Source organism: Oenanthe melanoleuca, chromosome 2 (genome assembly GCF_029582105.1).
Source record: "Oenanthe melanoleuca isolate GR-GAL-2019-014 chromosome 2, OMel1.0, whole genome shotgun sequence".
NCBI lineage: Eukaryota > Metazoa > Chordata > Aves > Passeriformes > Muscicapidae > Oenanthe > Oenanthe melanoleuca.
The window spans coordinates 113378917-113404549 of NC_079335.1; the positions used below are offsets into that span (position 1 = coordinate 113378917).

The 25633-nt window shown below is 39.4% G+C and overlaps 1 protein-coding gene across 5 annotated transcripts in view; it reads left to right on the top strand.

Moving 5' to 3' along the window:
• SATB1 (SATB homeobox 1) overlaps positions 1-25633 on the top strand; it is a 92128-nt gene that overhangs the window by 52697 nt on the left and 13798 nt on the right. For all 5 annotated transcript variants that reach the window (XM_056484447.1, XM_056484443.1, XM_056484445.1 and 2 more), the window contains 2 exons: positions 4240-4452; positions 12685-12840. In XM_056484447.1, the coding sequence (XP_056340422.1) occupies positions 4240-4452; positions 12685-12840 (369 nt within the window). The remainder of the gene's footprint in view (positions 1-4239; positions 4453-12684; positions 12841-25633) is intronic.

Consider the following 25633-nt stretch of genomic DNA (forward strand, 5'->3'; position numbering starts at 1 on the left):
GGTTGTGGTTGGAACTGGAACTGGAGGCTGCCTGCCTCTCTTTGTGAACACTGTCAGCTGTAAGGTTTCTGCAGGAGCTCAGGTGCTCTTATAGTGGCCTCATGGCTCTGTCTTGAAAGGAAGGAGGAGTGGTTTTGCTCCTTTTCCATGTATGAATTTTGATACTTTTCTTTTTCCCACAAGTGACAACATTTGATCTAAAGGTTTTTTAATATTTCTCAGTGTTTCTCACTTTTCTCTCTCCCTCACTTCTACTTGAGCCCCATGCTTGTTTAAAATATTAGCTGTCAGGACGTACTTCCTTTTGTTCATGTATAATACCTTTTCTCATATGTGAAAACTTCTGTGTATTTAGGACTGTGCTCATGCTAATTCTGGGCAATTGCTATTTCGAAGGAGAATGCTTGGATGCACTAAACGGCTCTGTGTAATTGTAAAACAAAATCTTAGTTTACACAAACCACCTTCTCAGGCACTACTTTTATTTTTTCCTTCCACTTTGTCTTTGGCACACTTTATTTTCCAGTAAAATGAAAAATGAAGATGGATTATTCAAAATTGATAACAGTAATGGACCATCATGTAATGTTTTATTGAATTTGAGTTCTGTAAATTATGTGGTAGAGAGAAATTTGCCTGCTTAAGTATAACAGAAATTGCCACTGTATTCATATAATTCTTCATAGTGTAATTTAAGAAAAAGTACACTATCCATATCACTATTGAATAAAAGGTAAAAAGGTGCTATTACACTATCATGACAGCTCTCCTCTTGCTACCAAACGACATAGATAAATGTGTCTGCTTATAACTTACTTGGCTAGGCTCCAGGCTTGGGGGTGGAGTTTGGGAATAATCTTCCACCTGGACATGGGATAGGAGCACCCTGCAACCAGGAGGGATAGAGTTCAGGGATGTTCTGCATGTTTTGGGAAGATTTGGGCAAATTGCATGTTTCTTCTGGAAGCTTTGAAGTTCTATCACACTGATAAAAATCTATTTGAATCAGTGATTACATTCAAGGAGGAGACAAACTGGGGGCCAGACAGGCAGTGTTTTTGTTCATATTGGCAGACACTTTAATTTATCTCCATTTTTAAAGAATTTGTAATGAGCTTTTGAAAGCCTTGATAGTATTTATTGAACATTTTTCTGCCATTAGTAATGAATTATACTTGTGATGACATGTAAACCTTTTTTTTTTTTTACCAACGGAACTTGGGAATATTTAAAAAAAAATACATTTCTAGTGCAAAAAGAATACAAAGGAGGAACCATGAGGAGGGCTCATGCCTAACAGTGTTGATAATATCTTTGCAAAACAAGCTTAGTTTTTATGCAACTTCAGATACAATATCAGGAGATCACACCAAGACTAGTATCCTGGAAAACCAGTTATAGCCTGGTAAAGTGAACAGTTAATCTGTGCACATCAGCACAGGCCAGAGTGCAAGAGCTGATATTTTCTTTCTAGGATTTTTCACATTGCACATCCTGTCTAACAACTTTTAGCTGGAGTTTTGTGCTGAAAATTTGAAGGAGTAGCAATGAAGTAGTATGTCAAGCAGGCAAGCTGTGTTCTAAGACAGCCTGCACCTGGTACTACATCTTCATTTTCATGGTTTAGAGCCTAGAAGCAAACTCCTCCTTGCCTTCTCCATGCTCTGTCATCTCCCCTCCTCTCTCTGCATCGCTGTCCTCTGCTCTGCTCTGCTCCCAGCTCAAAGAGTCATGACAGTGGTTGGGGAAGAGAGGAGAATGAATACTTAGTGGCATTTCTAAGCATCAAGAGGTGTCCCACAGCAGTGGAAATGCAGGCAAAAGTTTAAAAAAACCCAAAAAACAGCAGCATTTGCTTTATTTGCTTATTTCACTGAAGAGGGAAAAGTTATACAAGAAAAATAGTCTTTTCTACCTTTTTTAGCTGCCCACTCTGTGGCTAAGGCTTATACAAGCAAATATTTTTTATTATGGGCTAAAGTATTTTTTAAGGACATTTCCTGTGGCTGACAGTGGGGCTGTTTGCAAGGAGTCTTCTCTCCTGACAATGGCCAGTCCACTTGAGTTTAGTTTTTCTTGCTTGTTTTTTCTTGGAGAGGTGTCTCCATCACAGAAACAGTCAGAAATCACTCATGTTTAAAACATCTATAAGGAGATGAACAATGTGGGCTTTGGTCTCTTCTGCCAAGTAACAAGCAACAGGGTAAGAGAGAATGTTCTCAGGTTATGTCAGGGGATGTTTAGATTGGATATTAGGAAAAAATTCTTCTTCAAAAATGTTGTCCAGCACTGGAACAGGCAGACAGGGAAGTGATTGAATCACCATCCCTAGAGGTATTTAAAAGACATATAAATGTGGCACTTGGGGACATGGTTTAGTGGTGGGCTTGGCAGTGCATGGTTAATGGATGGATGCAATGATCTTAAAGGTCCCTTCCAACCTAAATCTTTCTCTTCTGTTCTCTACATCCTGTGCTCTGCAGACAGCTTTGCCTTGTCTCCAGTAGAACAAAATCATTTTGTACCTCCTCTTGAGGTGGATTGTGTAACCCTACCACTAACAAACATTGGTAACTATGGGTTTAAATACTTAAAAGTAGAAAAAAATTATAGACACAAATTTATTTTCCATGTTTGCTAATAAGTAAATTTATTATTAGACTAACCATTAAGAAAAAATTTAAAACATCACCTAAATGCCACTTTTGTCAGTAACTCGTTTATTTACCTTCTGAGTAATTTCTGCCCGGATACCAGAAAACAGGAGGGATCAAGAAAAGTGGTAAGAAAGTATCCCCCAAGATTATTTTTTTAATTCTCCTCCTCTGAAATATTTTTCATGCTTAATGCTGGAAAGATTGTTTGGCTTTTTCCATCCCATTTCCCTGTTATGCATGCAGGCACAGACAGGAGCACACTGGCTAAGGTGTAGTGCCTGGTGCCTCTGTCTTCATTGCCCAACAGGGAAGTGCAGAGCTCGCACCCACACTGGTGGGTGGACCCTGGTCCTGTCTAAGCACAGCTGCTTGTGAACAGTGGCTTTTCAGCAGCACCTCCCTGAGGATCTTTTTCCTGGTAGGTTAAGACCTTTGAGAGTGATGACAACTTCCACAGGTGCTGTGAGCATCAGACTTCCCAAAAAGATTCCCTTGGCCATATCATTCTCTTGTACCCCCTTAGGAATAGATATGTTCAGTATTACCTATCTTGGTTTTGGCTTTTTTATTGTCTGCTTCTCTCTCTCTATCTGCCCCTCCATTATCCTGAATAACTTAGAACAGTTCTATAGGAGAAGAAACATTGAGTTATGTTATTTCCTGAAATTCACGTGCGTGTTCCCTTGTTACACTATAAGTATGAGCCTCCCATGCCAGTCCTCTCTCTTACCCAGCATGGCAACAGAATTTATTCTAAGTAGTAGTTCACATCTGCTTTTCCAAGTTACTCTACTTATCACCATCTTGTTACTCCAAGACAGTAGAGCATTTTGAATGCCTGACATATTTAAAAGGAGAATCTGGCGTGGAGAAGAGATGTCAAGAACCTGTTGACATTAAATATAAATATCCCAGGAATTGGACTGTTGAGGATTAGGGTTGTCCTGATGACAAGAGAGGAAGGTGCCAGAGGGAGGAACATGAGGGCATCCAACGAGTTTCCTCACTTGTTGTTAAACTCCAGTATGCAACTCTGAGAAAGAAATATTGATGTATAAAAAGTATGGCCCTGAGTCAGTGAAGCAGTACTTTAGGAAAGTTGCAAGTTTATAGTCTCAGATTAGTTGTGAAATATCACTTCCTTTCAAAGATCTATTTAAGTTGTTAGAAATGTGGAAAGCCTTTTTTTAAGGTTGGGTATGCATTTTGCCTTTGAAGCCTGAGAAGCCCCCAGTGTATCTCACCTATCCTTAACAACTCATGATTGTCTGTGGACTGTGAAAGATATCTTGGCAACTTAAGCTAGTAAAAGGGGGAAGACATATTAGGAAGATTCAGTTTATGTTGTATTTAAAACAGATGCTTTATAAAATTAAGGGTACAATTGGGGCTCTCTTCTCTGCTACCTAATATGCCATTAATATAATCCTATGTGGAGTGAATAGTGCATTTGCTGTTCTCATTCCCAGCCCAGTGGGAAGAAGAATGAGGACTGATGAGCAGTGGCTTTTCAGAGCACAGTTTTACAGACCCTCACCTAGTCTAACTCTCGAGCCTATTTTTTTTTCTTCCTTCCCTACAGGGCTTGCTCTCAGAAATCCTCCGAAAAGAAGAGGATCCCAAGACTGCCTCTCAGTCCTTGCTGGTAAACCTTCGGGCTATGCAGAACTTCTTGCAGCTGCCAGAAGCAGAACGAGATCGAATTTACCAGGACGAAAGGGAAAGGAGCTTGAACGCCGCCTCTGCCATGGGCCCGGCGCCTCTCATAAGCACACCGCCCAGCCGGCCTCCACAAGTAAACCGCTCTCTCTGCCTTTGGGGTTGGCTTGCTGGGTTCTCTCACTGTCCCTCTGGGTGAGACCTTGCTGAAAAAGAAGAAACTTTGTGCAGTTGCACTTTTTAGACACTCGTAGAATCATTACTTGCGGTGCATATCGCAAATTAAGTTTAAGAAATATAATGGATGATAGTAGCAGTTTATTACTACCTATTTTCTAATTTTAAGATAAATTCTAGCCATTATGGTTCCTACCAAATTTTTTGCTCACTTTATTGAGGTACAAGCTTTACTGGGCATGGAAGATGATGGCTTTTAGCTGTCATATTTTCTTACAATTCTTAGGTTCTTAATGTTATAGCTTCAGATAAGGATTTTGTGGGATTTGAACCATTAAACTGAGAGGGAATGAAAGCAGAAGTGTGAGTACCTTGTAGTGCCTTAAAAATTATTCTTCCAGGCAAACAGGTAAAACTAAAGTGATAGGGGAAGGAAGATCCCATCCTAAAATGCTGGGCATGCTTTCACCAGCTTGAGCTACTGAAAACTGCATAACACAACAGGCTTGCTATCCATCACTCTGAATGATTTGGTATGTTCCTTAAAGCTTCATGTAGTATTTGTTAAAATGCAACTCCTATTGATTTCTCTAAAATTTATTCAATTCAAAAATTGCAAAGTTTGGTAGATTGGGATTGAGAGATTCAACAGTGCAGTCCTTGTGTCAATCAAGGAAACTCTGATGCTTGTTTTAAGGTACATGAGAAATGCATTTGAGCCATAGGAATGCACAGGATTTCCATAAAGAAACATGGTTCACTCCAAAACCTGTATATTTTCAGAAATGCTCTGCATTGCTGTGGCTCAAGGTTGTACCTATGCAAAAAAAAAAACCAAACTGATCTGCAGATATGTGGGAATCATGCTGCACACACAGTCCAGTTTTGCTAAACAAAGCAAGGTTTTGGGATTGTGGGAATTTTGTGACGGGTGAGTTTTTGACAAAAACAGCAGGTTTTTGTTAACCAGTCATAGGCTTGTGACTGTGACTATGTTCTATACCCGTTCAGAATGCTATAAATTCCTCTAGAGGTTATTTTTCTAATTTTCCTTCAGCTAATGGATACTAAGGACCACACTGAAGTAACAAATAACAAAATTGTAGGAGGGAAGAGAGAAGATCGCCTTGACCTGCTACAGTACTTTGCACAAGAGAAAGAATTTTTAGCAGAAAAAGCAGACTGTATTATCATTAACTGAGTTTAGTCTGTAAAATACACTATAGATATTTTTCAAGATAAAGGACAAGAATCTATTTACATAGTAATGCTTTAGTGGGAAATAGTTAAATAGAGATAACTGTGTTTAAAATAACATTTGAGTTTGTTTCAATATCTGTACCTGCTCCCACAGCCCAGGTAATTCAGAGCCAAGGCTAACCCTCCTTCTTAACTTATCTCTTTCTGCCAAGGTAATGTCTCATTCTGTCTCAAGTGGTCTTGGGCAATTTCACAGCTAAAGAACAGAGTTAATTACAGGACCTTCCTGAAGGATGTCAAGTCAGAGGTAGTCCTTGTACTGGTTTTAATTCACACTTTAAACTGTATAAATCCCTTGCAGCCAGAAAGAAAGTGAGACTTTGGGGTTTTCTAAACTGACAAAACATACTGTAAGTCCAAATTCAGTGGAAAAGGGGGGGCTGAATCTATCTGTCTCTACTGTGCTCTTGTTCATAATTACATTTCATTTTTTTAGTGTGAGTCAGGAGTATAGTTAACCTAAATGCGATAGTTCAAAGTGGAAACAGCATACGTTTGTTTTAATCCTTTTCAAAAGCAAAGCAAGTTTACAAGGAATGCTTATAGACTAGTACTTGAGATCTAGAGAACAAAGCACTTATTTTTCCAGTTGTTGTGCTGTTCTCTGTCATTCAGCAAAACACACACATTTTCCCTAGTGAATAGATTGAGAATGTAGAAACCTCTGAGTTGTGATTCTTTGTGACCTTACATGTTTCCAGAATGCCCACTATAAACATCTGAAGCACTTTTCACCTGCTGCTAAGTGTTCAGAGTCCTAAGTTTGAAAATTGAAATATCTGTGTTGGTAAGATAACTACAGTAGTTGATGCTTGAAATAATAGTGAAATTGTCCTAGTTGTAACACTGGCAAGTATGACTTTACAAATCACAGCAGAAATAAATTACAGTCAGGATACTGCAAATTTTTTAATGCAAACTGCTACTATGATACCGCCCCCAAAATGTCCACAGTTTATTGAATATTTGATACTAAGGAAATAAAACTACAATCGTGCTTACTACTAAATTTATTATAAGCAATTATTTAAAGATTATTTTGCAGGAATACAGAATAATATTTTTCCAGCTTGGCTATGAGCTTTTTGGATAACCATTGAAAGAGAAAACCGGCCGTTTATCCTGACAACAGAATTTACGCAAGAGCCAACATATTTAATATTAAATCTTTAGACCAGTGTAACATTTGAAACAATTAAACTATGAAACCATAAAAAATGGGAGCTAATATGCCACACATGAAGGTTTATTTTGCAATTGCAAGTTATCAGTTTCGGAAGGATGTGAAAATAAACATCCTGAAAAGGATCTATTTTGCATTTTTGTGTTGCCAACTGGTGGCCAGACAGTAGAGCAGACTTAACCATTTAGCAGCTGAGCTTGTTCTGTGTAAATTTTGCATTCTGTTGTATGCAAAAACAGAAAGTGTGACCTTGGAGGTCTGATTGGATAGTAGAAACTCACCAAGCATAAACCTTCGTGCCTGAGTTAGAAGGAACAGTGTTGAATTTATCTCATTTTTACAGCATTCTTAGTAGTTGCTACTTGAGCTAATGTATCTGGATTGTTTCCAATTCTTTTTTGAAATCCTTTAAGAAGTTCTTTGTCCCCCTTACTTCTCCCTTTCTCTCTGACTTAAACAAAATGCAAAATCTTACTCTTTTTTTTTTTAATTGAAACCATTAGTCTCTAATGCATGAGCTTTTTGGGATGTGTGTATAGCCCTCTAAGCTGGTCAAGTTGTAAAGGTCTGCTACTATCTTCCACACTGGTGGGCTGAGCACAAGGAGACGGCGTACACAAGGATTTTTCCCTTGGACATTGTTCAAGTTGCCGCCCCTGGGGCAGAGATCTGCCTGTCAGGCTATTTCCTGGGGCACTGGAGTTTATAAGTGTTAGCATCTCCATCAGGTAGGTACTGCATGGAGACGTCGTTTAACCTCTGCAGTTTAGAAGGAAGGGAAAAGGTCCTCTCATGTTCTATTTCTTGTAATAATTTCTCCCCCACTCTCCAACACCTTAGCCTTGCAGATCACCCCACAGAGGCTCTGAGGTATTCCTAGATCAAGTTGAAGGAATGAGTCTATTGCATGCTATGTGGAAATGAGAGAATCTGGGGATACTTTAGAGGATGCTGAGGTACTAGGGATGGCCTTTATGTCTCATCAGGGCACTTTGGGAAGTGGGGGGAAGATGACTCCCCTCTCCTGTATAATTTGTGGGAGACGATGGAGGCAGGTGGCCAAGTTACAGATTTTCTTTTCCAAAATATTCTGCTTAAAGGTTTTTAGCCATCCTGAAGTTATAAACACTTCATTCTCAGGACAAGTAGTCTCCATTTCAGCAGAGGCATGGAAGAAATCTTTCTTACCACCCATATTCCCCAAAGAAAATTTGTGTTAACCTGTGAGGCCCATCATGATCCTGTTTAAAAGTAGAGGATGTGTAATATCAAGAGCAGAATATTATTTTAACAAGGCAACGTTTTAAGAAGTAGCCACAAATCTTGCATGAGTCATGGTTCTAGGTATTCATTGACCAAAACTTTCATCTCATAAATACAATCCTGGCCTCCCTCTGAGCGCAAATAAATTACAGTTCCTTCATGTTAAAGCAATAGTGCATGGAGTCTCAGAGATAGGATGTTACTCTTGAAAGACTGGTGTCTAGGGAAGCACTTCTTTGATGGTGTTTGAGGACCAGTGAATCTCCATTGCAGGAAGCTCTGGATAACACCAGCTTGCATGAACCTTTATGGTGGAGTTGTAGTCCCATATACATGTGCCATGTATCACCACCAGCAAAACTTTTAAGTTGGCAAAAATTGAGATTTAGGTTGATAATCTTTGTTGCCAAGTTGCATTTTAACAAAAGTAAAATGAACAAAATAATAAATGCAATCCTCTCCTCCCACCCCCGCAAAAACCACCATGGAGGAGAGTTAATGGAAACCCTGACACTTAACTATAACTGCACTTGCAGGCGCCACTGTAATAATGGAGTAGTAAACCTTGTCCTGATAAAAGCTGTTCTGAAAGCAACAACATTTATTGTACCTCCTCTGCTATTTGCAGAGCAGAACTGAAAAGTAGTTTGTTTTGCCTGGAATGAACTACTTTATGAATTTTAATGTACAGTGTAATATTAAAAGCTAAACCAGGATTAAAGAAGATTTTTGTTCCCAAGCTAAAACAGTACTTATGAGAATGTGTTATATAAATTTTTTTTGTTTCAGTTTCGATGGGAAGGAGTGAGCTTCCATGTTTGTGAAAACCTCTTCATACTGGTTATTCCTTCTACGACAACTTACCCTTTTTTTAGGAAAATTGAATTAATCCAGAACTTCTTGCTGCTGTAATCAGTCTCATTTGATGAGAAGATATATCTGGGTAGGCCAGGAGGAGATGGATGTGTTATTTTTTTTTCAAGTATTCTTAGAAGACTAGATTGATTGGTGATAGAAAGATGGCCAAATGAATTCCTGATTCTTAGTGTGTTACATTTGTAAAATAATGCTTCCCTCTTCAGTTAGTATTTGCAAAATTTGGTTACTGTCAAAAAAAAAAAAAAAAAAAAAAAAGCTGATCTATAGTTTCTTTCCTAAACAGAAAATGTGGCTGTAGCTGTGGGTGGGGTGGGAGGTTGTGCTTAAGTGTGGATGAGATGAGAGATTATGTTTTGTTTTGTTTTTCTCTCCCAAGTGAATACTTTTTCCACCTCCTCACCCAAGTCCTGAAGTTGCACCGTTGAGAGCTTTTTTGTTTTCTGTTGGGTTTTTTTGAGGAGGAGGGTGTTTTTTCAACCCAGCTTCAAACAGCCTCTGTCTTGAACTCAATTCTAAATTCAACACGACAGCCTAGATGCTTGCTTATGTATAAATTATGAAACAGTTTTATGTATGGATATTCTCCAAGAGGTTAATTGGCATGGAATTCATCAGACAGAGCAGACCAATAGTCCATCTAGACCAACCAGAGTCTATACCTGATCTTTGAAGAGAAACTATTAAGAGACAGGAGAAGAATTTTTATATTTGGCCAATGAAGTGAATTGGAGATGGAGAGGGTATGACTGCAAACCACAACCCCTGGTAATCCCCAAACCCATCATTTTATAACTTTAAGACTTTATTCCCCAGAAGATCTTTGGGCTAATACTGCTTTTTGATGCAGATATTAGTGTTTTCTGAATTCAATTAGTGTTCCCTAATTAAATATCAACAGAAGGCAATAGGAATTTGTTTGTTTGTTTTACCTTTGGTGACATATTAGATGCTGTTGAATTTATTGAACCTGTGTAAAGATAGATGTGCTTTGCAAACTAGAATGAGGATTTTCATTAATTCCCTTGGGTTAAATGCATATCCTTATTAAATTGGACATTGAAAATTGTGGACTGAGTAGCATAGTTTAAATTATGTCTACAGCATGGTGTGTAATGGTTTTTGATGATCTGGGTGTTCACAGCTCTGTTAAGTGATCTATGAAGTACTGCTACAGCATGAAGCTGTCTTTTGAAGCTCAGTAGCAATCAAAAAGGCAGTGTGCTTACAGAAGAGACATTTTGATAAAGATCACAAGAGCAAAGTATTTCCTTCCCAAAAGACTTGTGTATGCTAGCTGAATACCTTCATCTTCTCATCTTCCCCTTGGGTCCTTTAAAGATTAGTTACAAGTTAAAATTATTTTTTGGGGGAAGGATTGAAATTTATTTCTCAAAATTTAAACCCAAGATTCAAGAAGGCATGTTGACAGAGCCATTACTTTTTCATTCTCTAATTTAGCTGATTTTTACCTGCGCATAGATAAGTCTGTCTTCAGTTGTATGTTTACACCAGTTGTCAGTTATCTTCTTGTTTAAAAGTTAGGACATTACCATTGATTTTGTTTTTTAAATTATTTCATTGTATGATGTTCAGGAAATGTATCTGCTCTTGCAGCCCTGCACTCATTTGTCTGGTGTGAGGCATAGCTTTTCCTGCTCTGCAGTGGGAAGGAGAGAGTTTCATGGTGCTGCTCCTCATTGCCTGCTGCCAGGTGTCTCAAATGTTTCTGAGCAGCCTTTGGTCCAGCTTGGCCATCCTCTGCTGCAATGTCACTGGTAAAATGTCGCACTGCAAAAAAGGGCATAGCTGCAAAGTACTAATTGTTTTCAGATGGAAAAAATCACATGATAACTGTATGCCACATTCTGGGATTTTTCTTCATTTCTGTTTTTATTTAGGACCCTTGTTTTCAGACACCAGAAAGTGCTAATGCCTGCAGAATGGGGGCAAGGGGAAGTGCTTGTGGACACCTTGCTCTTGCTAGAATTTTGCCCCTTGTAGTTAATGAGTGTTTGTTAGCACAGTTCCTGAAAAGCCTGATGGACAAATGAGGCTTAGCAAAAGTGGCATGTACTCCCAGTTTCTGGGCTAGATTATCTTATAATAAAAGCACAATGGATGATAGCTAACATAAACTGAGCATGGCATTTCTAGGAAAAAATGGGCTGCTGATTTACCTAAGTACATCTCTCATCCAAAGCCTTCGACTCCCATGTCGTGAGACCTGTGACATATGAAAACTCATAGAGAGTGAGATTAGAAGATGAATTATCATGTTATCATGATTTCCTTTTGAACCTCAAGGGACTTCAGAGCACAGGAAGACGCTGACTTGGACTGGATCAAACTGATAGTGAAAGTGTGGGTTTAGACACGTACTTAAGAGTAGGCTGAATCACCTTCTGGAAGTGCCAGGCTTTGTGCTTCAGGTGTAGTGTTAGGCTGAATGACTGTCTTAAACTAGATGTGTAACTTCAAAATAATTAAATTAATTCGGCTCTCAATAACCTCAGTATGAATCAGTAGGTTTGAATTGAAATCTTAAGGTTTGATTTTTCTTGTACCATCACCTTGTGGGTTCTTGGCAGAAATCCAGTTTTCCTTTCCTCAGATCCACTTTAGGATTAGTGGCCCATTAGGTCCACTAATCTTGAGCAAGCCTTGCAAGAGTAACTGCTAAAGACAGACATTGTCCTTAACTACTGAGAATATTGTAGGATAAGCTGAGTACCTGCTGATTTTTTGTACCTCTCAACTGATATTGCAGAAACTGCAGTCTAACCTTGGTGGGATGATGCTTGGTGTTGAAACATCACTTCCATCATTTCCAGAGGATGAAGGAAAGGATAGTCTCCTGCACATCATGTCGCTACTGATGTATTTTTTGTTGTTTTCCTTAATGCTGCAGATGCAGCATAAAGGTGGTACTGTAATCATTCTGTCTTGTTTACATGTTTGGTGTTTATTTAATCTGGACTGCAAGAAGAATAAATATTTGATGTATGTAAGTGAAATACAACTAGAATCAGTAGCTTTCAGAAAGTCCTATCTTGGTTTCATGAAGGAGTGGTTAAAGTTTGCATTATTATGAACTGTCTCTTAAAAACAGCTTAAGAACTAAACTGATAATTTTTTTAAAAATTCTATCTAAAGCCACAACTTTTCAACATTATCATGCATTTGAGTGTACTGAGCCTAAGACATGAATCAAGATATATCTGTCAGATTTATGGTTTATTAGAGATTCTTTTATGTTGCAGTTACAATTTTTATTTCATTTGTGTGGGGCAAAGAAATCATGTAAGGATTCACAAGTCTCTACAAGACTGTTTGACAGGTTTCCACCTAATTTCTGACATTGAAATTCGCAGTGGTATGTTAATGGTAACTCATATTTCAGATGCATTCAATGTTACAATGCATTGAATTTTCCTGTTTCCCAATCACTTGCACCATAGATAACTTAGAATGTTTATTCTGCAAAATGCTGAAAGAATATCGGAGAAAGATTGGATAAAAGGAATTAAATGCAAAAGGGAGCTGCTTAGGGAGGGAAAGAGAGGAAAATAACTTTTTTCATAATGAAAAATGTCTCATATTTTCTAGGTCAAAACTGCTACTATTGCTACAGAGAGGAATGGAAAACCAGAAAACAATTCCATGAACATTAATGCTTCCATTTATGATGAGATTCAGCAGGAAATGAAGAGAGCTAAGGTGTCCCAAGCACTGTTTGCGAAGGTTGCGGCAACCAAAAGCCAGGTAAAGCTCCCAGGGCTCAAAGAGCTCCATGTCCTGTGCAGTTATTCTCCCACATCAGTTTCTATGTGCATTAAGATGAGGAGTTGTGTCAGTGTATCAGCCCAATACAACAACTCAGAGCTCCTTGCTGAGTCTGGAGGTAACCTCTGGTTGCCCTGGACCAGGCAGGGTACTCACTCCCTTTTCCCCACCAGCCAGACACCTCCCCTGTGTGCCCATGGGTCTTGGCATGGCTCAGAAGGGCTCAGGTTCATCAGTTCTTAGCTGGACGTGGCAAAAGCTGTGGTCAAGGTCTGGGTATTGCTGCCAAATTCATTTTGAGGCTTTGGTGTTTTGCAATTATATGTGCTGGAATGAGGAACGCTGGAGTGCTGGTTTTTTGCATAAAAATATTTATCAGACCCACTGGTGAGACTGCATGAGTGGTGGATTGTCAAAAAAGCCCCAAAAAAAGGACAAAAAAAAAAAAAAAAGAAAGAAAATACCCCAAAAAATTGCGCTTCTTTAAGCTGAGAAAAAAACAAAAACTTTTGTGGAACACAATATCTGCTTGGTTGCCTGCTTGTGTGCATACATATATGTTGCATGTTCAGTTTTAAGGCTTTGTTTTGTGGTTTCCTATTCTGTTTTCTTTAACTGAAGATTTTCTGTCAAGTTTAGTGGCAAGAGGGAAATCAGCAGGCACTTGTTGGGTGTGATTATCATAAATGATCTGAGAAAGACCACTGGAGTATGCGAAAGCATTGATTTAAGTGAGTATGTACTCAAGAAGAAAAGGAAAAACATATAGAAAAATGGGAAAAGCTATGGTTCAAATGCTTGAAAGAAATCCAAAGACACCAATGGTTGCAACGTTGAATTTTCTTATTAGATTGAGTGTTAAATCCACTTAATCACTACTTCTTAGCTTTTCTAAAATTACTTCAAAGAAAAATTCAGCATCTTTCAAGGAAAGCTAGTGAAGTTCAGTTAGACCAATATTTCTTGGGCCGTCAGCATTTTGGTGCTGATTTTCTTTTTAACAAGGCTTTAACTTTTGACTTCTGTGCTGTTCACATTTTGGAGTTCACTTCATTGTACAGAAAGGATGTTGTCTCTTAAGTTATATGGTGTAAGGAGTACTTAAAGGGATATTTTGGAAATGTTGTATCAAAATGATTAAACTCAAGCTGTGGACTGTAAAAATTATAGCTTTATAGGCCACATGCCTGCCTACCCTTCAATCACTGTCAAAGTGATAATTTCAACAATAATATGTTTCTTTTATTGTGGGATTCTAAACACCAAGTGCTGTTTAAACATTAAACTGAATTGTTTATGTTAGTGCTGTACTCAGTGTGTCATACATCAGGCCACTATAATCTCCCATGGAATGTAAAAATTCTGTCATGAATCATGGCTTGTATATCGGAAATTACTGTAATTTTGATTGGAAATTACAGAGCTCTTGAAATGTTTCTAATTATGATAGAATGTTACAACAGCTCCCAACCTGTGTGCTCCTCAGATGTCTTTATTTACATGTCAAAACTTGAGGTTAGAGAATTGTCCGTTTTCTGCACCTTCTCCTTTCCACTGCAGTCTTCTGTAAAGCTAAGGTATGAAGCCAGTCTATCAGCCCACATAATTTTGTTCTGATCTGATTTGTGTGATAGTATATTTATTTAATTGCAAAGCCTTAAAATTTCTAGGTGGGTCAGTTCTTCCAGTCCTGACTTTCAAAGGGACAGGTAATCAAAATGAAGCCTGAAAGCTTCATCTAGAGGATGCCGTGCAGGTTTATTTGAGCATTTGTATAAAATTTAGATTCTTGTACAAACTTTGCTACTAAGTACAGAAAACAACACCAAACACATAGTTCTCTTCCATTTTACTCTGGTGATCAGACCTGTGTTCTCAGGGGTTATTTTTCTCCCCAGTTTCAGCGATGCAATGTTAATTTGTGTGTCTAGCAAGCTTTCAGGTCTGTAGTTAGATAAAATGTCATTTGTACTCAAAAGCTGCTTTGCAGAAGTAACCTTCTAGGTAAAGTAGGATGTGTTGGGTCTTCTCAAACTAGCTGACTGCTAGTAACCCAATTAGTAACCCCACTGCTACATATATTAAAGATTATAATGGTGATTATAATGATATAAAGATTATATATTTACAGTCTTTTACAAGTATTGCAAAAGATTCTTCATTTAAGCTCTTCAGTGGTTCAAGTAAATATTTATTGGGGAAAAAAAGTCTCCCTTGCACAAAAAAGAGGCTTGTTCAAACGTATTCTCTAAGAGAGCCTCTCTTGAGAGAGATGGCTTACTAATATTTTCTTAATTTGGAGACATTGGTTCCATACTCAGAACTGGAAATCCTGAGATAATCCAAGTTATAGTGAAAAGTCTGAAGGACACATATTAGAAAATGATGTGTTGATTAACAGTTTTGTTTTAGAAATTGTTAAAATTGAACATTGCTGGGTTTATCTTATTTTGGATATAAAAACTGGATTAATTTCTGAGTGCAGTCTGGAGTTGTGGTGTAAAATCATATGTGACCTAAATCAGCTCTGCGAGGGTCCAAAGTTAGCTGTTTGCAGGAAGGTCTTGCCATTTTTTTTTTCCCTTAATAAACTGATTTGGGGCAACATTAGATTGGATGTCTAAGCAGCCAGCATCTGCAAGGTGGCTGGGCTTGCCTGAGCCAGGAGACTGCAGATAATGTTCTGCTGAGAAGAGCACTTTATACAGAATTGCTATTAAATGATGCGCTACAGGAGTTTCTATTTGGGTAGCGCCAAGGTAAAAAACGAGCATCTTCCCTTGCGCTGTGTTGATGCCTTTGGCAAGAGTGGAACTGGAAATCCTGGGATAATCACTTCATTGCAGTGAAAAGTCGGGAGGAAACATTAGAAAATAATGTGTTGATTAACAGTTTTATTTTTAAATCCTCCTGAGTGGTGGAGGACCAACCGCGTGTGGACCTGATGCTCAGCAAAGAAGCTGGATGCTGGGGCCTGGTGTGGCAGAGGTCATGGGATCAGGCAGAGATTTCAGGGCTGTTAGAGGCATCATGTGCTGATTTGTCTGCTTGAAGTTTCACTGTGGACTTTTCTGGCAGCTTGTTGGCTTTCCCAAAGGAAAGGTCCTGTCTGGTACATGGGTTTGAGTGGTTTGGGGACATTCCTTCAAGTGCTGAATTCTTTTCCTATACAGAAATGCATACATTCTGTATACTTTTTAAGTTTCTGTGTTTTTAAGAATTGATACACTATCTACAGAATAAATTAAAAATCTGTTAAATTCAAAGCATATACTTTAAAAGTTAATATGATTATACGAGGAGCTAAGGAAAATATTATAATTCAAATTCCTGCAATATGCAATACATCATATCTTTGAGGAGTTTTAGAACTTCGATTGGCAAAGCACATAGTGTCTCTGTTTAAAATCTTGTGGGTTTGTTGTAGATTGTCTGTCCTGCAGGGGTTTTTTGTTAGATTATGTTGCAAAGAAAGAATGCACACAAAAGGAAGACAGAAGGTTTACGAAGTGTTTTGTCTCTTCTCGCAGGTTGTTGGTTCTTAATGGTACAGTGGCAATGCCAACAGTATTATTTGCTAAAATTTAATCAGCACACCTGAATAACTCTAAATTAAAAGAATTCACACATAAAATTGTGTGGCATACATTACTTTTACAATTTTGTCATATTGGGTTTTTATTAAATTTATAACCTGAAAGTCTGATTTGAGCAATTATGAAAGCACATTCTTAATTTTGTTATTAAAAAAAAAAAAAGAAAAAAAAGTTGATTTGTGTAATGATCATTAAGGTATCATGGTTCAGTAACTGTGCAGTGGTTACAATCTTCTCATGTGGGAGCCAGGGATGAGTTTTTCTTGATGGTGACAGATGCTGAAATCTAATTTTATTCCATAAAAACAGATAAACAAGCAAACAAAACCCCCAGACCTAAGAGCCCTGAGAGATAAGGCAGGTAGAGACTTGTAGTGTTTCTGTATGTTTTTTATGTATTGAGAAGTTACATTTATGTTATGGCTTATAATGAAAAGATGTGGCTTGCACATGCTAGTATGAAGCAGGGAAAAAAGCAATACTTCACTGAAAATCAGGTTCAGCCGAAGCTTTCTTAAATTGAGGAAATCACAGTTTGCAAAAACTGAGGTAATATCAGTGTCTGTACCTCTGAGAGTCCCATGCATTACAGTTTAAGGCTGCTAGCCTGCATTATTTACCTAAAGAAGTTTAATTTGTAGTAAAATAAACAGGTGAAATCAATACTCTTCTGCAGTTCAATCCTGTCGATAGCTTTTTATGGCCCCATAGGTGCCAAATGCCCTCCCTTCTCACCCAATGAAAATGCCTGTATGAGGAAGGTGAGACACCTGGTTCTTGCAGAATCATGCTTTGATTTTAATATAGGTCTAATGGAGTGCTACTCATACCTGCAGAAACCTCATCTAATGGCGTAGAGTTCTGACCTGTTACTTCTGAGCTGTTGTGCTGTGTTGCTCAGTTTCCTGTTCCATCCCTGTCTCTTGCTTTGGTTAGCAATAGCTTCATGTACAAAGTGTGGAGGTAAAATCATGGGTTTCAGACCGTGCTAGAGGCTCCATCCTGAGCTATCAGGCAAGTATTTTATGCAGTGCTATAGAAGCATTTGATTTTTGCCTTTGTAAGCATCCGGAGTGTTCTCCTCCAGGAGGGTGCATGAGGAGATCTGATGGGTAGGCACTATGCAGAGCATCTAGCACTCATGAGTAGATGGGAAAGAGTTAAATGGGAAGGGAATGCTAAACATTGGCACTAAAAATGCTTCTGGCATGCAAATACCATGCTTTTCCTGACATAAATATTTTCAGAATAGGCCATTAGAGTTCAGGTATATAAAACCCTGCTTTTACTGGAAATTTTAATGTTGTAGTAAACCTAGAGATTTATAGTTAAAAACTGATGTCTGTTATCTCACTTTTATCTTTTTAACCAGCAGTTTTATAAATGCTATATCTTTGATCTGGCTTTTTCCATCTAGAGACTAAGCTATATACTCTAATAGGAAAGTCATTTTTAAACAGCTTCCCACACTGAACAAGCACGGTATTGTGGATCTGGCACAGAGATGTAACATGCCATTACCGCAGATATAGAACAATCTATTCAACTATTTTCCAGCTGGAGGAAAAGAAACCTTTTTATCACCAAAAGTAACCCTCTGGTAACAATGTGGCTGTAGGAGGGGATCTTGGAATTTATTTCCAAAGCTATTTCCTCAGGGCACTGCACCTCAGGCTGCCCAGAGGGGTGCAACCTGCAGGGCAGGAGGGGGCTCGGTCCTTTGCCCATCACCCCGCTCTCCATCAAGTTCTCTCCTGCCTTTGTCTCCCTCAGAGCAGCTGAGTCACTTCCTGGGTTTAAATCTTGGCTTAAAAACCTTCTTCTCCCCCACCCCCCCTCCCCGAACCTCAGTGTACAATGGGTTCTCTGTGGAGCAGGGAGGGATGCTGCACAGGGAGACGCGAGGTGGAAGCACAATGTGCTCTGAGAACTGCTGCTTCACAAGTGCACCTGGAAATAAAGCCCTCACCCTCGTGCAGAGGTAGTAGTTAGAAAACATTAGCTGCAAAACACAAAACAGCATCTATTTTTATTATTTTTTAGTGTTATTTTCCTCCCCCCTCATTGCCTGGGGGTGATTGCTCTGGCAGTTGAAGAGGTGCCATGAGCAGCAGGAGTCGGGGTGGGATCGGGTGTCAGCAGGGATGCAAGAGGAAGAGTGTGAACTGAGAAAGCAAGATGGGCTTTTGCATGCGATCGAGAACTGCCCCATAAAGCTGCATGTCATTCAGTGAAACTGTGAAACTTGGCAGATAGAGCTGATTTGTTTCTTTCACAAAATACCGAGTTACAGAGTCATAGTGTGTTCTGTCTTGCCCAGGTCGGAGGAAAAAGGTTTTCAGGTTTCTGGTGGGGGAAAAACTTAATGCTCCATGTCCTTCTTCTGCCTTGTGTCCTAGTCTCTTTTACAACATCTCCTCTCAGAAATAAAAGTTAAAAGCTCAGGAAATTTCATTTTTTGAAAAATATACTTCTCAGAAAGAAGGCAGAAAAATTGAGTTTAGTTGACTCTCTTATCTTTTCATCATGATAGACCTAAGAAAGGGCTGGCATTGATCCTGACTATATCCCACATTATTGGTATTGCTTTGGTGGAGCGGCTCGACTCCAGTGAGCCTTGGGTTCCTGCTATTAAAGAATAGACAACAGCTTCATGAATCAACAAACATGCACTGAAAAGAATTCACCTTAAAATCTTCAAGGTGGTTCACGTCAGCATGCAATTGCCCACATAAATCTACAAAGAAGAGAGAGAAAAAGGTGTTAAAACCTGAAATAGGAAAACAGAAATAAGAAAAAAGGAACAGGTACAGAATGAAAAATACTTAATTGGTAAAAGGATTGTATTGACCTCTTCAAACAGCTCCTTGGAGCCAGGTAGCCCTTTCAACACATAAGGCAGAAGCTAGATTTGTTGACACACTGATGAGAAAGTGTGCTTCCTGAGCATGCTTTACACCTGGGGGTCAAATCAGCTGAGGCTGGAGGTTCCCAGCCGGGCAGGTGGCAGCAGGAGCTGTTCAAATGCTGCCGTTTGAAGGGCTGGTGGCAGCTTCAGGAGACAGAGTGTATTTGAGCCCTGAGGAGAGCCTCCCTGGAGGGATACAGTGCACACCTGCCCTGCTCTGGTTGGGAGAGTTAATGCTTAACGCTCCCACGGCCGCAGCCTGTGGCGCATCCCTGGGAGGCGCTGGGACCGCTGAGTGCCTGGCAGGATGCGGCCCGCAGGTGTCCAGAAACAGCAGAGGGGGGGTTCTGGTTGGATGGTTTTTGTCTGGTGGAAAGAGCATAAATGAGTGAGAGAAGCTAGGAGAAGTACAAGTTTAAGTCATTAAATGTACAAATGAAAAAATAGAGCCAAGAAGAGAAAGCTCTTTACAAAATATAAAATTATGTTAAAGCAGCAAGACGGCACAACATAAGGAATGTTTGGTACATGTTATTGAAACTGAAAAATCAGAGTATGGAATGAATTATAATTTAGCATAATCCATAATTTTACAGTTTTCATTTTGAATTATTTATCTTATATGATTTGATTAAAGATAAAACTGGCTGACAAGATCTCTAACATCTCTGCATGTCTTAATGTCAAATGAAAAAACTCCATATTATAACTTCATCCTTTTAAATTTTTTATTTGTATTGTTTCTATATACCTCCCTTTTATTTTTAAAGCATATTTCAGCTACACATTGTGTACATGCAATTCCATAACCCATCAGGCTTCAGTGTTGCCTCAGTACCTCTGATTCAGTAAATCAGATCATAGGCAGCATGCTGTCATATAATAAGGTGTCTGATCCTTATTACCAGTTTGTTGATGCACAGACTCCTTCAAATTGACCATTGCAACACATGGTTTCCCCTGAAACTAGCTGTGATAATTAGCGTGGCTCTAATGAGACAGAATGTCACTGATCTTGTGCTGAACTGTCGAGTATCGACGCTACGGATGGGAACTGTCAAAGCTTGCCATCTGTGACAGAGCTTGGCATATTCCATTTGCAAGGTAGAGCATGCTCAATAGACTGTTTTTAAACAAATGGTCCATTTCTTGATTAGGGCTCTGTGTTCTGTTACTGTGGAAGACTTTATATCATAGTTAAACTTTTTGCTTTTTTCCCCCCCCCTTTTTCTTCTGCTAGGGTAAGCTCCTTAGGAAATGAAAATATTACTGATTCTCAAACCAGTCCTTCAGTCCTCTGTTAGACTTTTGGGGAGAGGTGGGGAGGAGCTGATCATGTATTTATTCTTCTTCCTTCCCCCAGTAATCTTAATGTATTTCTTCTAGGGCTTGCACTCCCACAAGCCTTTTATCTGATTTTTTTAAGCATCAAGGGGCAGGGATGGCATAGTTTTGAAGTATAGAGGAACAAAAATTAAAAAGTCTCAGGTGGCTCCTCAGTGCAGCAGGGGCATGTGCACCTGGGATGAAAGATTGAGCTGGTCAGGAGAGTCAGGCACCCAGGCTCCCGGGACTGGCCCTGCAAAATGCCATGCAAAAAGTCCAGCGCTGCTTATCATTCCAAAATATGCTTTGTTGCTTTTTATTTCCTCCTTCTCTGGCAGACCACACAGGGCTTGTTCTGAAGAACATTTTCACTAATCTGATCAGGCAGCCAAATACGCCGGGAAAACTGCTTTAATGATCCCACTAATTACCTCAAGTCAATATGAACTGTATTATTAGACTGAGGGAAAATATTCCATTAGGTCTCCCCCTTGGGAGTTTCTCCGCTTTGTGATGTCACCGAAGCCTTCGCCCTCTCGCTTGTAATTAATTTTATTTACACACGCAGGCACGCACAAGGTCACACCTGCACAACCGGAGCTGGCCAGGGAGCTAGTGGCACTCAGGCTTAATCAGATCTGTCATAATTACCATTCTGCATGTTTCTGACACACGCTGTGAAATATTTCAATTTAACTGCCGCTACCAGCACAACCAGATGTAGTGTGAGTGTGGCTGCATTGGAAATATTATTCCTCAGGATAAACTCTCTCCTCCTCCTTTTTCCTCCCACCCCCTCTCCCTTTTACAGCTAATGTGGCACAGAAGCTGATGTATCCTGTAAATCTTGAATGCAGTGCTAGATTGATAACAGCAGATTAGACAGTTTAACCACAAACAGCTTGTTCATTTTTCACAAATGAAAACCACATGTGGTGTAACTAAAATTTCAGGCTTTTTTTTTTTTTTCCCCTCCTCTTTGGTTGTTGTTTCCTTTTGTGTGTGCGTGTGTATGTTAAGGTCTGCCTTTAGCTGTAAAGGGGTGAAATAACAGAGTAAACATACAGGGGGGAGAGACACTTCTGTCTTTGGAGATTATTTCTCCCTGACCTTTATTAAAAATCTTCCCTGTTTTGGCAAAGAAATCAAATACCGCACAGGGGTTTCACTCATTCTGAGACTTTCTAATCTTTGGGGTTTGTGCCCATTTATTAAAGAAGTCATCCTACTGTGCTGGTTTTCAAAATAACATGCCAGCAAACACCTCGCTTTAAGAAGAGCTTCTAACCAAAAAACATAGTCTTCACTGCTACATAAATTTAGCAGAAATAAAATTTTCTGCCAAAATTTTTCACCATGGATTTTGTATTCTTGCTAACCCTTCCCTGTACCTCTTCCTTTGGGGAAAAGATTCTTTTTAAAAAAGAACCCTCAAAGTGTTTAGAAATTTTGGCAAATGGAAAATTAAAATATTTATTATTAAAATACTCCCCCTTTTTTTTAAAAAACAGATCATGAAAAATTAAATATTTTCTTATGAAAACACTTTTTAAATTGTTTTGCTTTTTTTTTCCATAAATCTATTTTTTCAGGTAGATTGTTCAGCTTTCCCTAATTAAACAGCCATCAGTAAGGTGTTTTTTTAAAATCATCTACTCTTTAGTAGATCACAGTTGGCTAGTTTTCCTACAGAGAGAGAAAAAAATTATGCTATTTTGATAGAAAGTTTTAATTATAAGACTCTAAAACAATTTTTGCAGCAAGGAAAAAAATGTAAGTGTGCAGAATGGAACTGAGCAGATTCTCCGAAAGCTGTTCCAGGTATTGTCAGGTGGGAGAAGTGGTGCAGTGCACTGGATAGAAATTCATCAAATCTAATCTGTAATAAGGCTTCCAGGGGAGGTTTGAAAAAAAAAAAAAAAAAAAAAGTAGCTTTAGTAAGAGGTTGTTGTATCATTGGTAGTGATTTGTGATGCAGTGGCAATATTGAAAGTGCAAGAGTCAGAGTGCTAAGGCAGTGTTCAAAGTCAGTCTCATGACGGGGTACAGGGCAGGTTTTGAAAGCCACTGAAGGTACAGTTGGTGGCAGGAAATTTGGCTATGTAGATGGCCCCCCAGGCTGCTGCAGACAAGGTTAAAGACCCATGCTCATACCAGTTGGCCAGCAGCTACAGACTGCATTACTGACTGCATTATTTGTTCCTCAGAGCTGAGCTGGTTGGTGCAGGTGTGCCATCAATGTCCCTCGCTGCATGGCAGTGCCATCTCTGTTACGGACTCCCCTAGGATCTGTGCAGGCCCTGAAAAAAGTGAAAATCATATTCTGGAGGTGCAGCCAAAGCCCTGGGAATGCTATGGCTGCAGATATCACAAAAATAATTCTGAAGTAAGATGAAAAGGAGGACAGGAAGGGCTCATATTGGACGAGGCAATGCTGAAATGAACTGTCAAGATTCTTGCAAAGATCTGGAAATACAGCACTCATTTCTCCAGAAAGCTATTCAAAAAATGTCATGCAGTTGGAAAGCACTGGATTGCCAAAAGAAGAAAGTATGGCACCCTCTCCCACCTCCACTGAGTCTTTTATTTTTAGTTTTTTTCTCTTAGGTAAAGGTGTTCTGGTTCCTACACTCCAGATGTGTGAATCAGCTCTTCCCCAGGCAGCACCTGCTGTCTGCCTGACAAGAGGTGCTGTTTCTGGCAGGATGGATTTTCTTAATCTCTCTTCCTATTTTCTATACCCTCACCTTCTGTTTTGTTTTTATCTCACCACCTTCTCTTATTCCTCTCAGTATGGCTCATCTCTTAGTTTTCCTTGGACTTTTCCCACCCCTTCCTGTCCCTTAAACACCCTTACCACCCACTCTTGCTCCATCTGCCTCTTTATCCTGTGCTACCCCTGTTCCCTGCCTGCTGGAATCCCACCCCAGGCACATCCCCATACTCACCACAATTTTGTACATGTATTCCTTTTTGTGTGGGGCACAGTGTGGGCACTCCATGCCCTTGGCCTTTGCTGGACTGGTCACCAGCACTGCTGGCTTTGAGGGTGAAGCATCATTCCTTTCTCTGCATGGTGACAGATTTAGCCAGGAAAAGAGCCATACTCTTGATTTCTCAGGTTGGCTTGTGCCTTCTGTGAGCAGATCACTGATTCAAGAGACTTTTGAAGATTGAATATATCAGTGTTTTAACTATTAATAAAAATGGGAAAAGTTTGAGTGAGCTCTATGAGTGTTAACTAGGGGCATGAAAGAAAACAAAGCTGTGGTGACAGAGGCGAGGAGGAGGCTGAGGAGTTAGCAAGCAGCCTGTGGTTCCTGGCTGTGGGGGAAGCAGGGTACCAAGTAAACAGCACAGAAAACAAAAGCGAGCTCAACCCGTAACTAAACAGGAAATGACAGGGTAGAATTCCTGCTGAAAACCGAGAGCTGCTAAATATGTAACTGCAAAGAATAAAGGCATCTTGTGCAAACACAAATATACAGTAAGAGTCTGAGGAGCAATTTGTTAAAGGAGTGACCAATTACAGATCAGGTGAAGGGCTGCTGGGCAAAGGCAAGAGTGAGAAATAACAGATGTGCATTTTTTCCCTTAATGTTAAACTGTATAATTCAAAACACATTACACCTCAAGGAATGTTGCAGGATTTCTAGGTGCAAGGTGAGAAACAATATTTTGTTCCAGATAAATTTTTATTTTGCTGTTCCTAATTTTCATTTCATCTTTTTTTTTTATTTATTTTCTTCAAATTTAACCTCTAACTTTAACTTCAGATTTTTCAGGCATTAGCCCGAACTGTTGGCATCTATTGAATAGACTAGAGCAGGCATGCAGCAAGCTAAGTGGGGAAAATTCCAATTTGCAAATATTTATCTAATTTCAAATCTGCCAGATTCTATCTGAAAGCACATTGTTATTCGGGGGACATCTCATTTTTATTCCTGTGCAGTGTTATGTTCCCTTACTTCAGCATGGAATTTTAGAAGCTTATAAATGTAGTTTTCAGAATCTTTGTAAAGCAAAGATGTTTGGACTGAGAAGTCCTTAGCAGAGCTGCCTGAAGTTTTGGACCCCAAGTTAGCAAGATTTGCACACATATTAGATAACGTCTGTGGGTTTACTCAGGTGACTGGTTATTTTGCTGAGCCTGGTGCTTAGCATCTTTAGTACTTATAGCATGTGCAGGAGAAAGCTCTACTGACACAGGAACTTTCCACTCTTTATGTAAGACCACTTATTTAAAAAAAAAAGCTGTGAAGGGTTTAAATTAGTTTGGTTTTTTCTTGCTTTAAGGGAGCCAGTTTGCTTCACCTCCAATAAATCATTTGCTACTCCTATTTTTTATAAGGACAGAGTGTAAAAGGATTGAGCTTTTTCACTGAGGAACAGGACAGGAGGGATTGGGGCAGGAACAAGCGTGCTGCCCCATGCAGTCCCTGATTTAAGAGCAGAAGGTACTGCTGAAACTGCTGTCTGGAAATACAGCTGGGACTGGGACTCAGCTGGGCTGACACTCTGCTTGGCCAGTGAGGAAAACTGTAACACTGAGAGCTGCTCTCTCTAGGAACTTCTCCCTTGTGGCTGTTCTTGACCTCATCCTGATGGCAAACTACCTGGAAGCACTCTTGTGTTGGTTCCCACCCAGGAGAGAGAAACCTGATCTCTCCAGCTTCCCTTTTGATCCAGCTTTCCTATTGTTTTAAGTTTCTGCCGCAAGCGATTGTGCTCCAAGTAAGGGTATTTTAGCTTTCTGAGGATTTCACTGCCTTTCTTTTTCCATGGGTGAAATACAAGCTTCTGGCTGCTCCCTTCTCATTTGCTGGGAGGCATTGAACTCTCACAGGTGTGGGTTTTAAAGATTTTTTTTTTTCTAACTGCTTTGAGATAATGAATGTTATTAATTTTCTGACTGTTTCTGTGGTTAACAAAATCTGGAGGA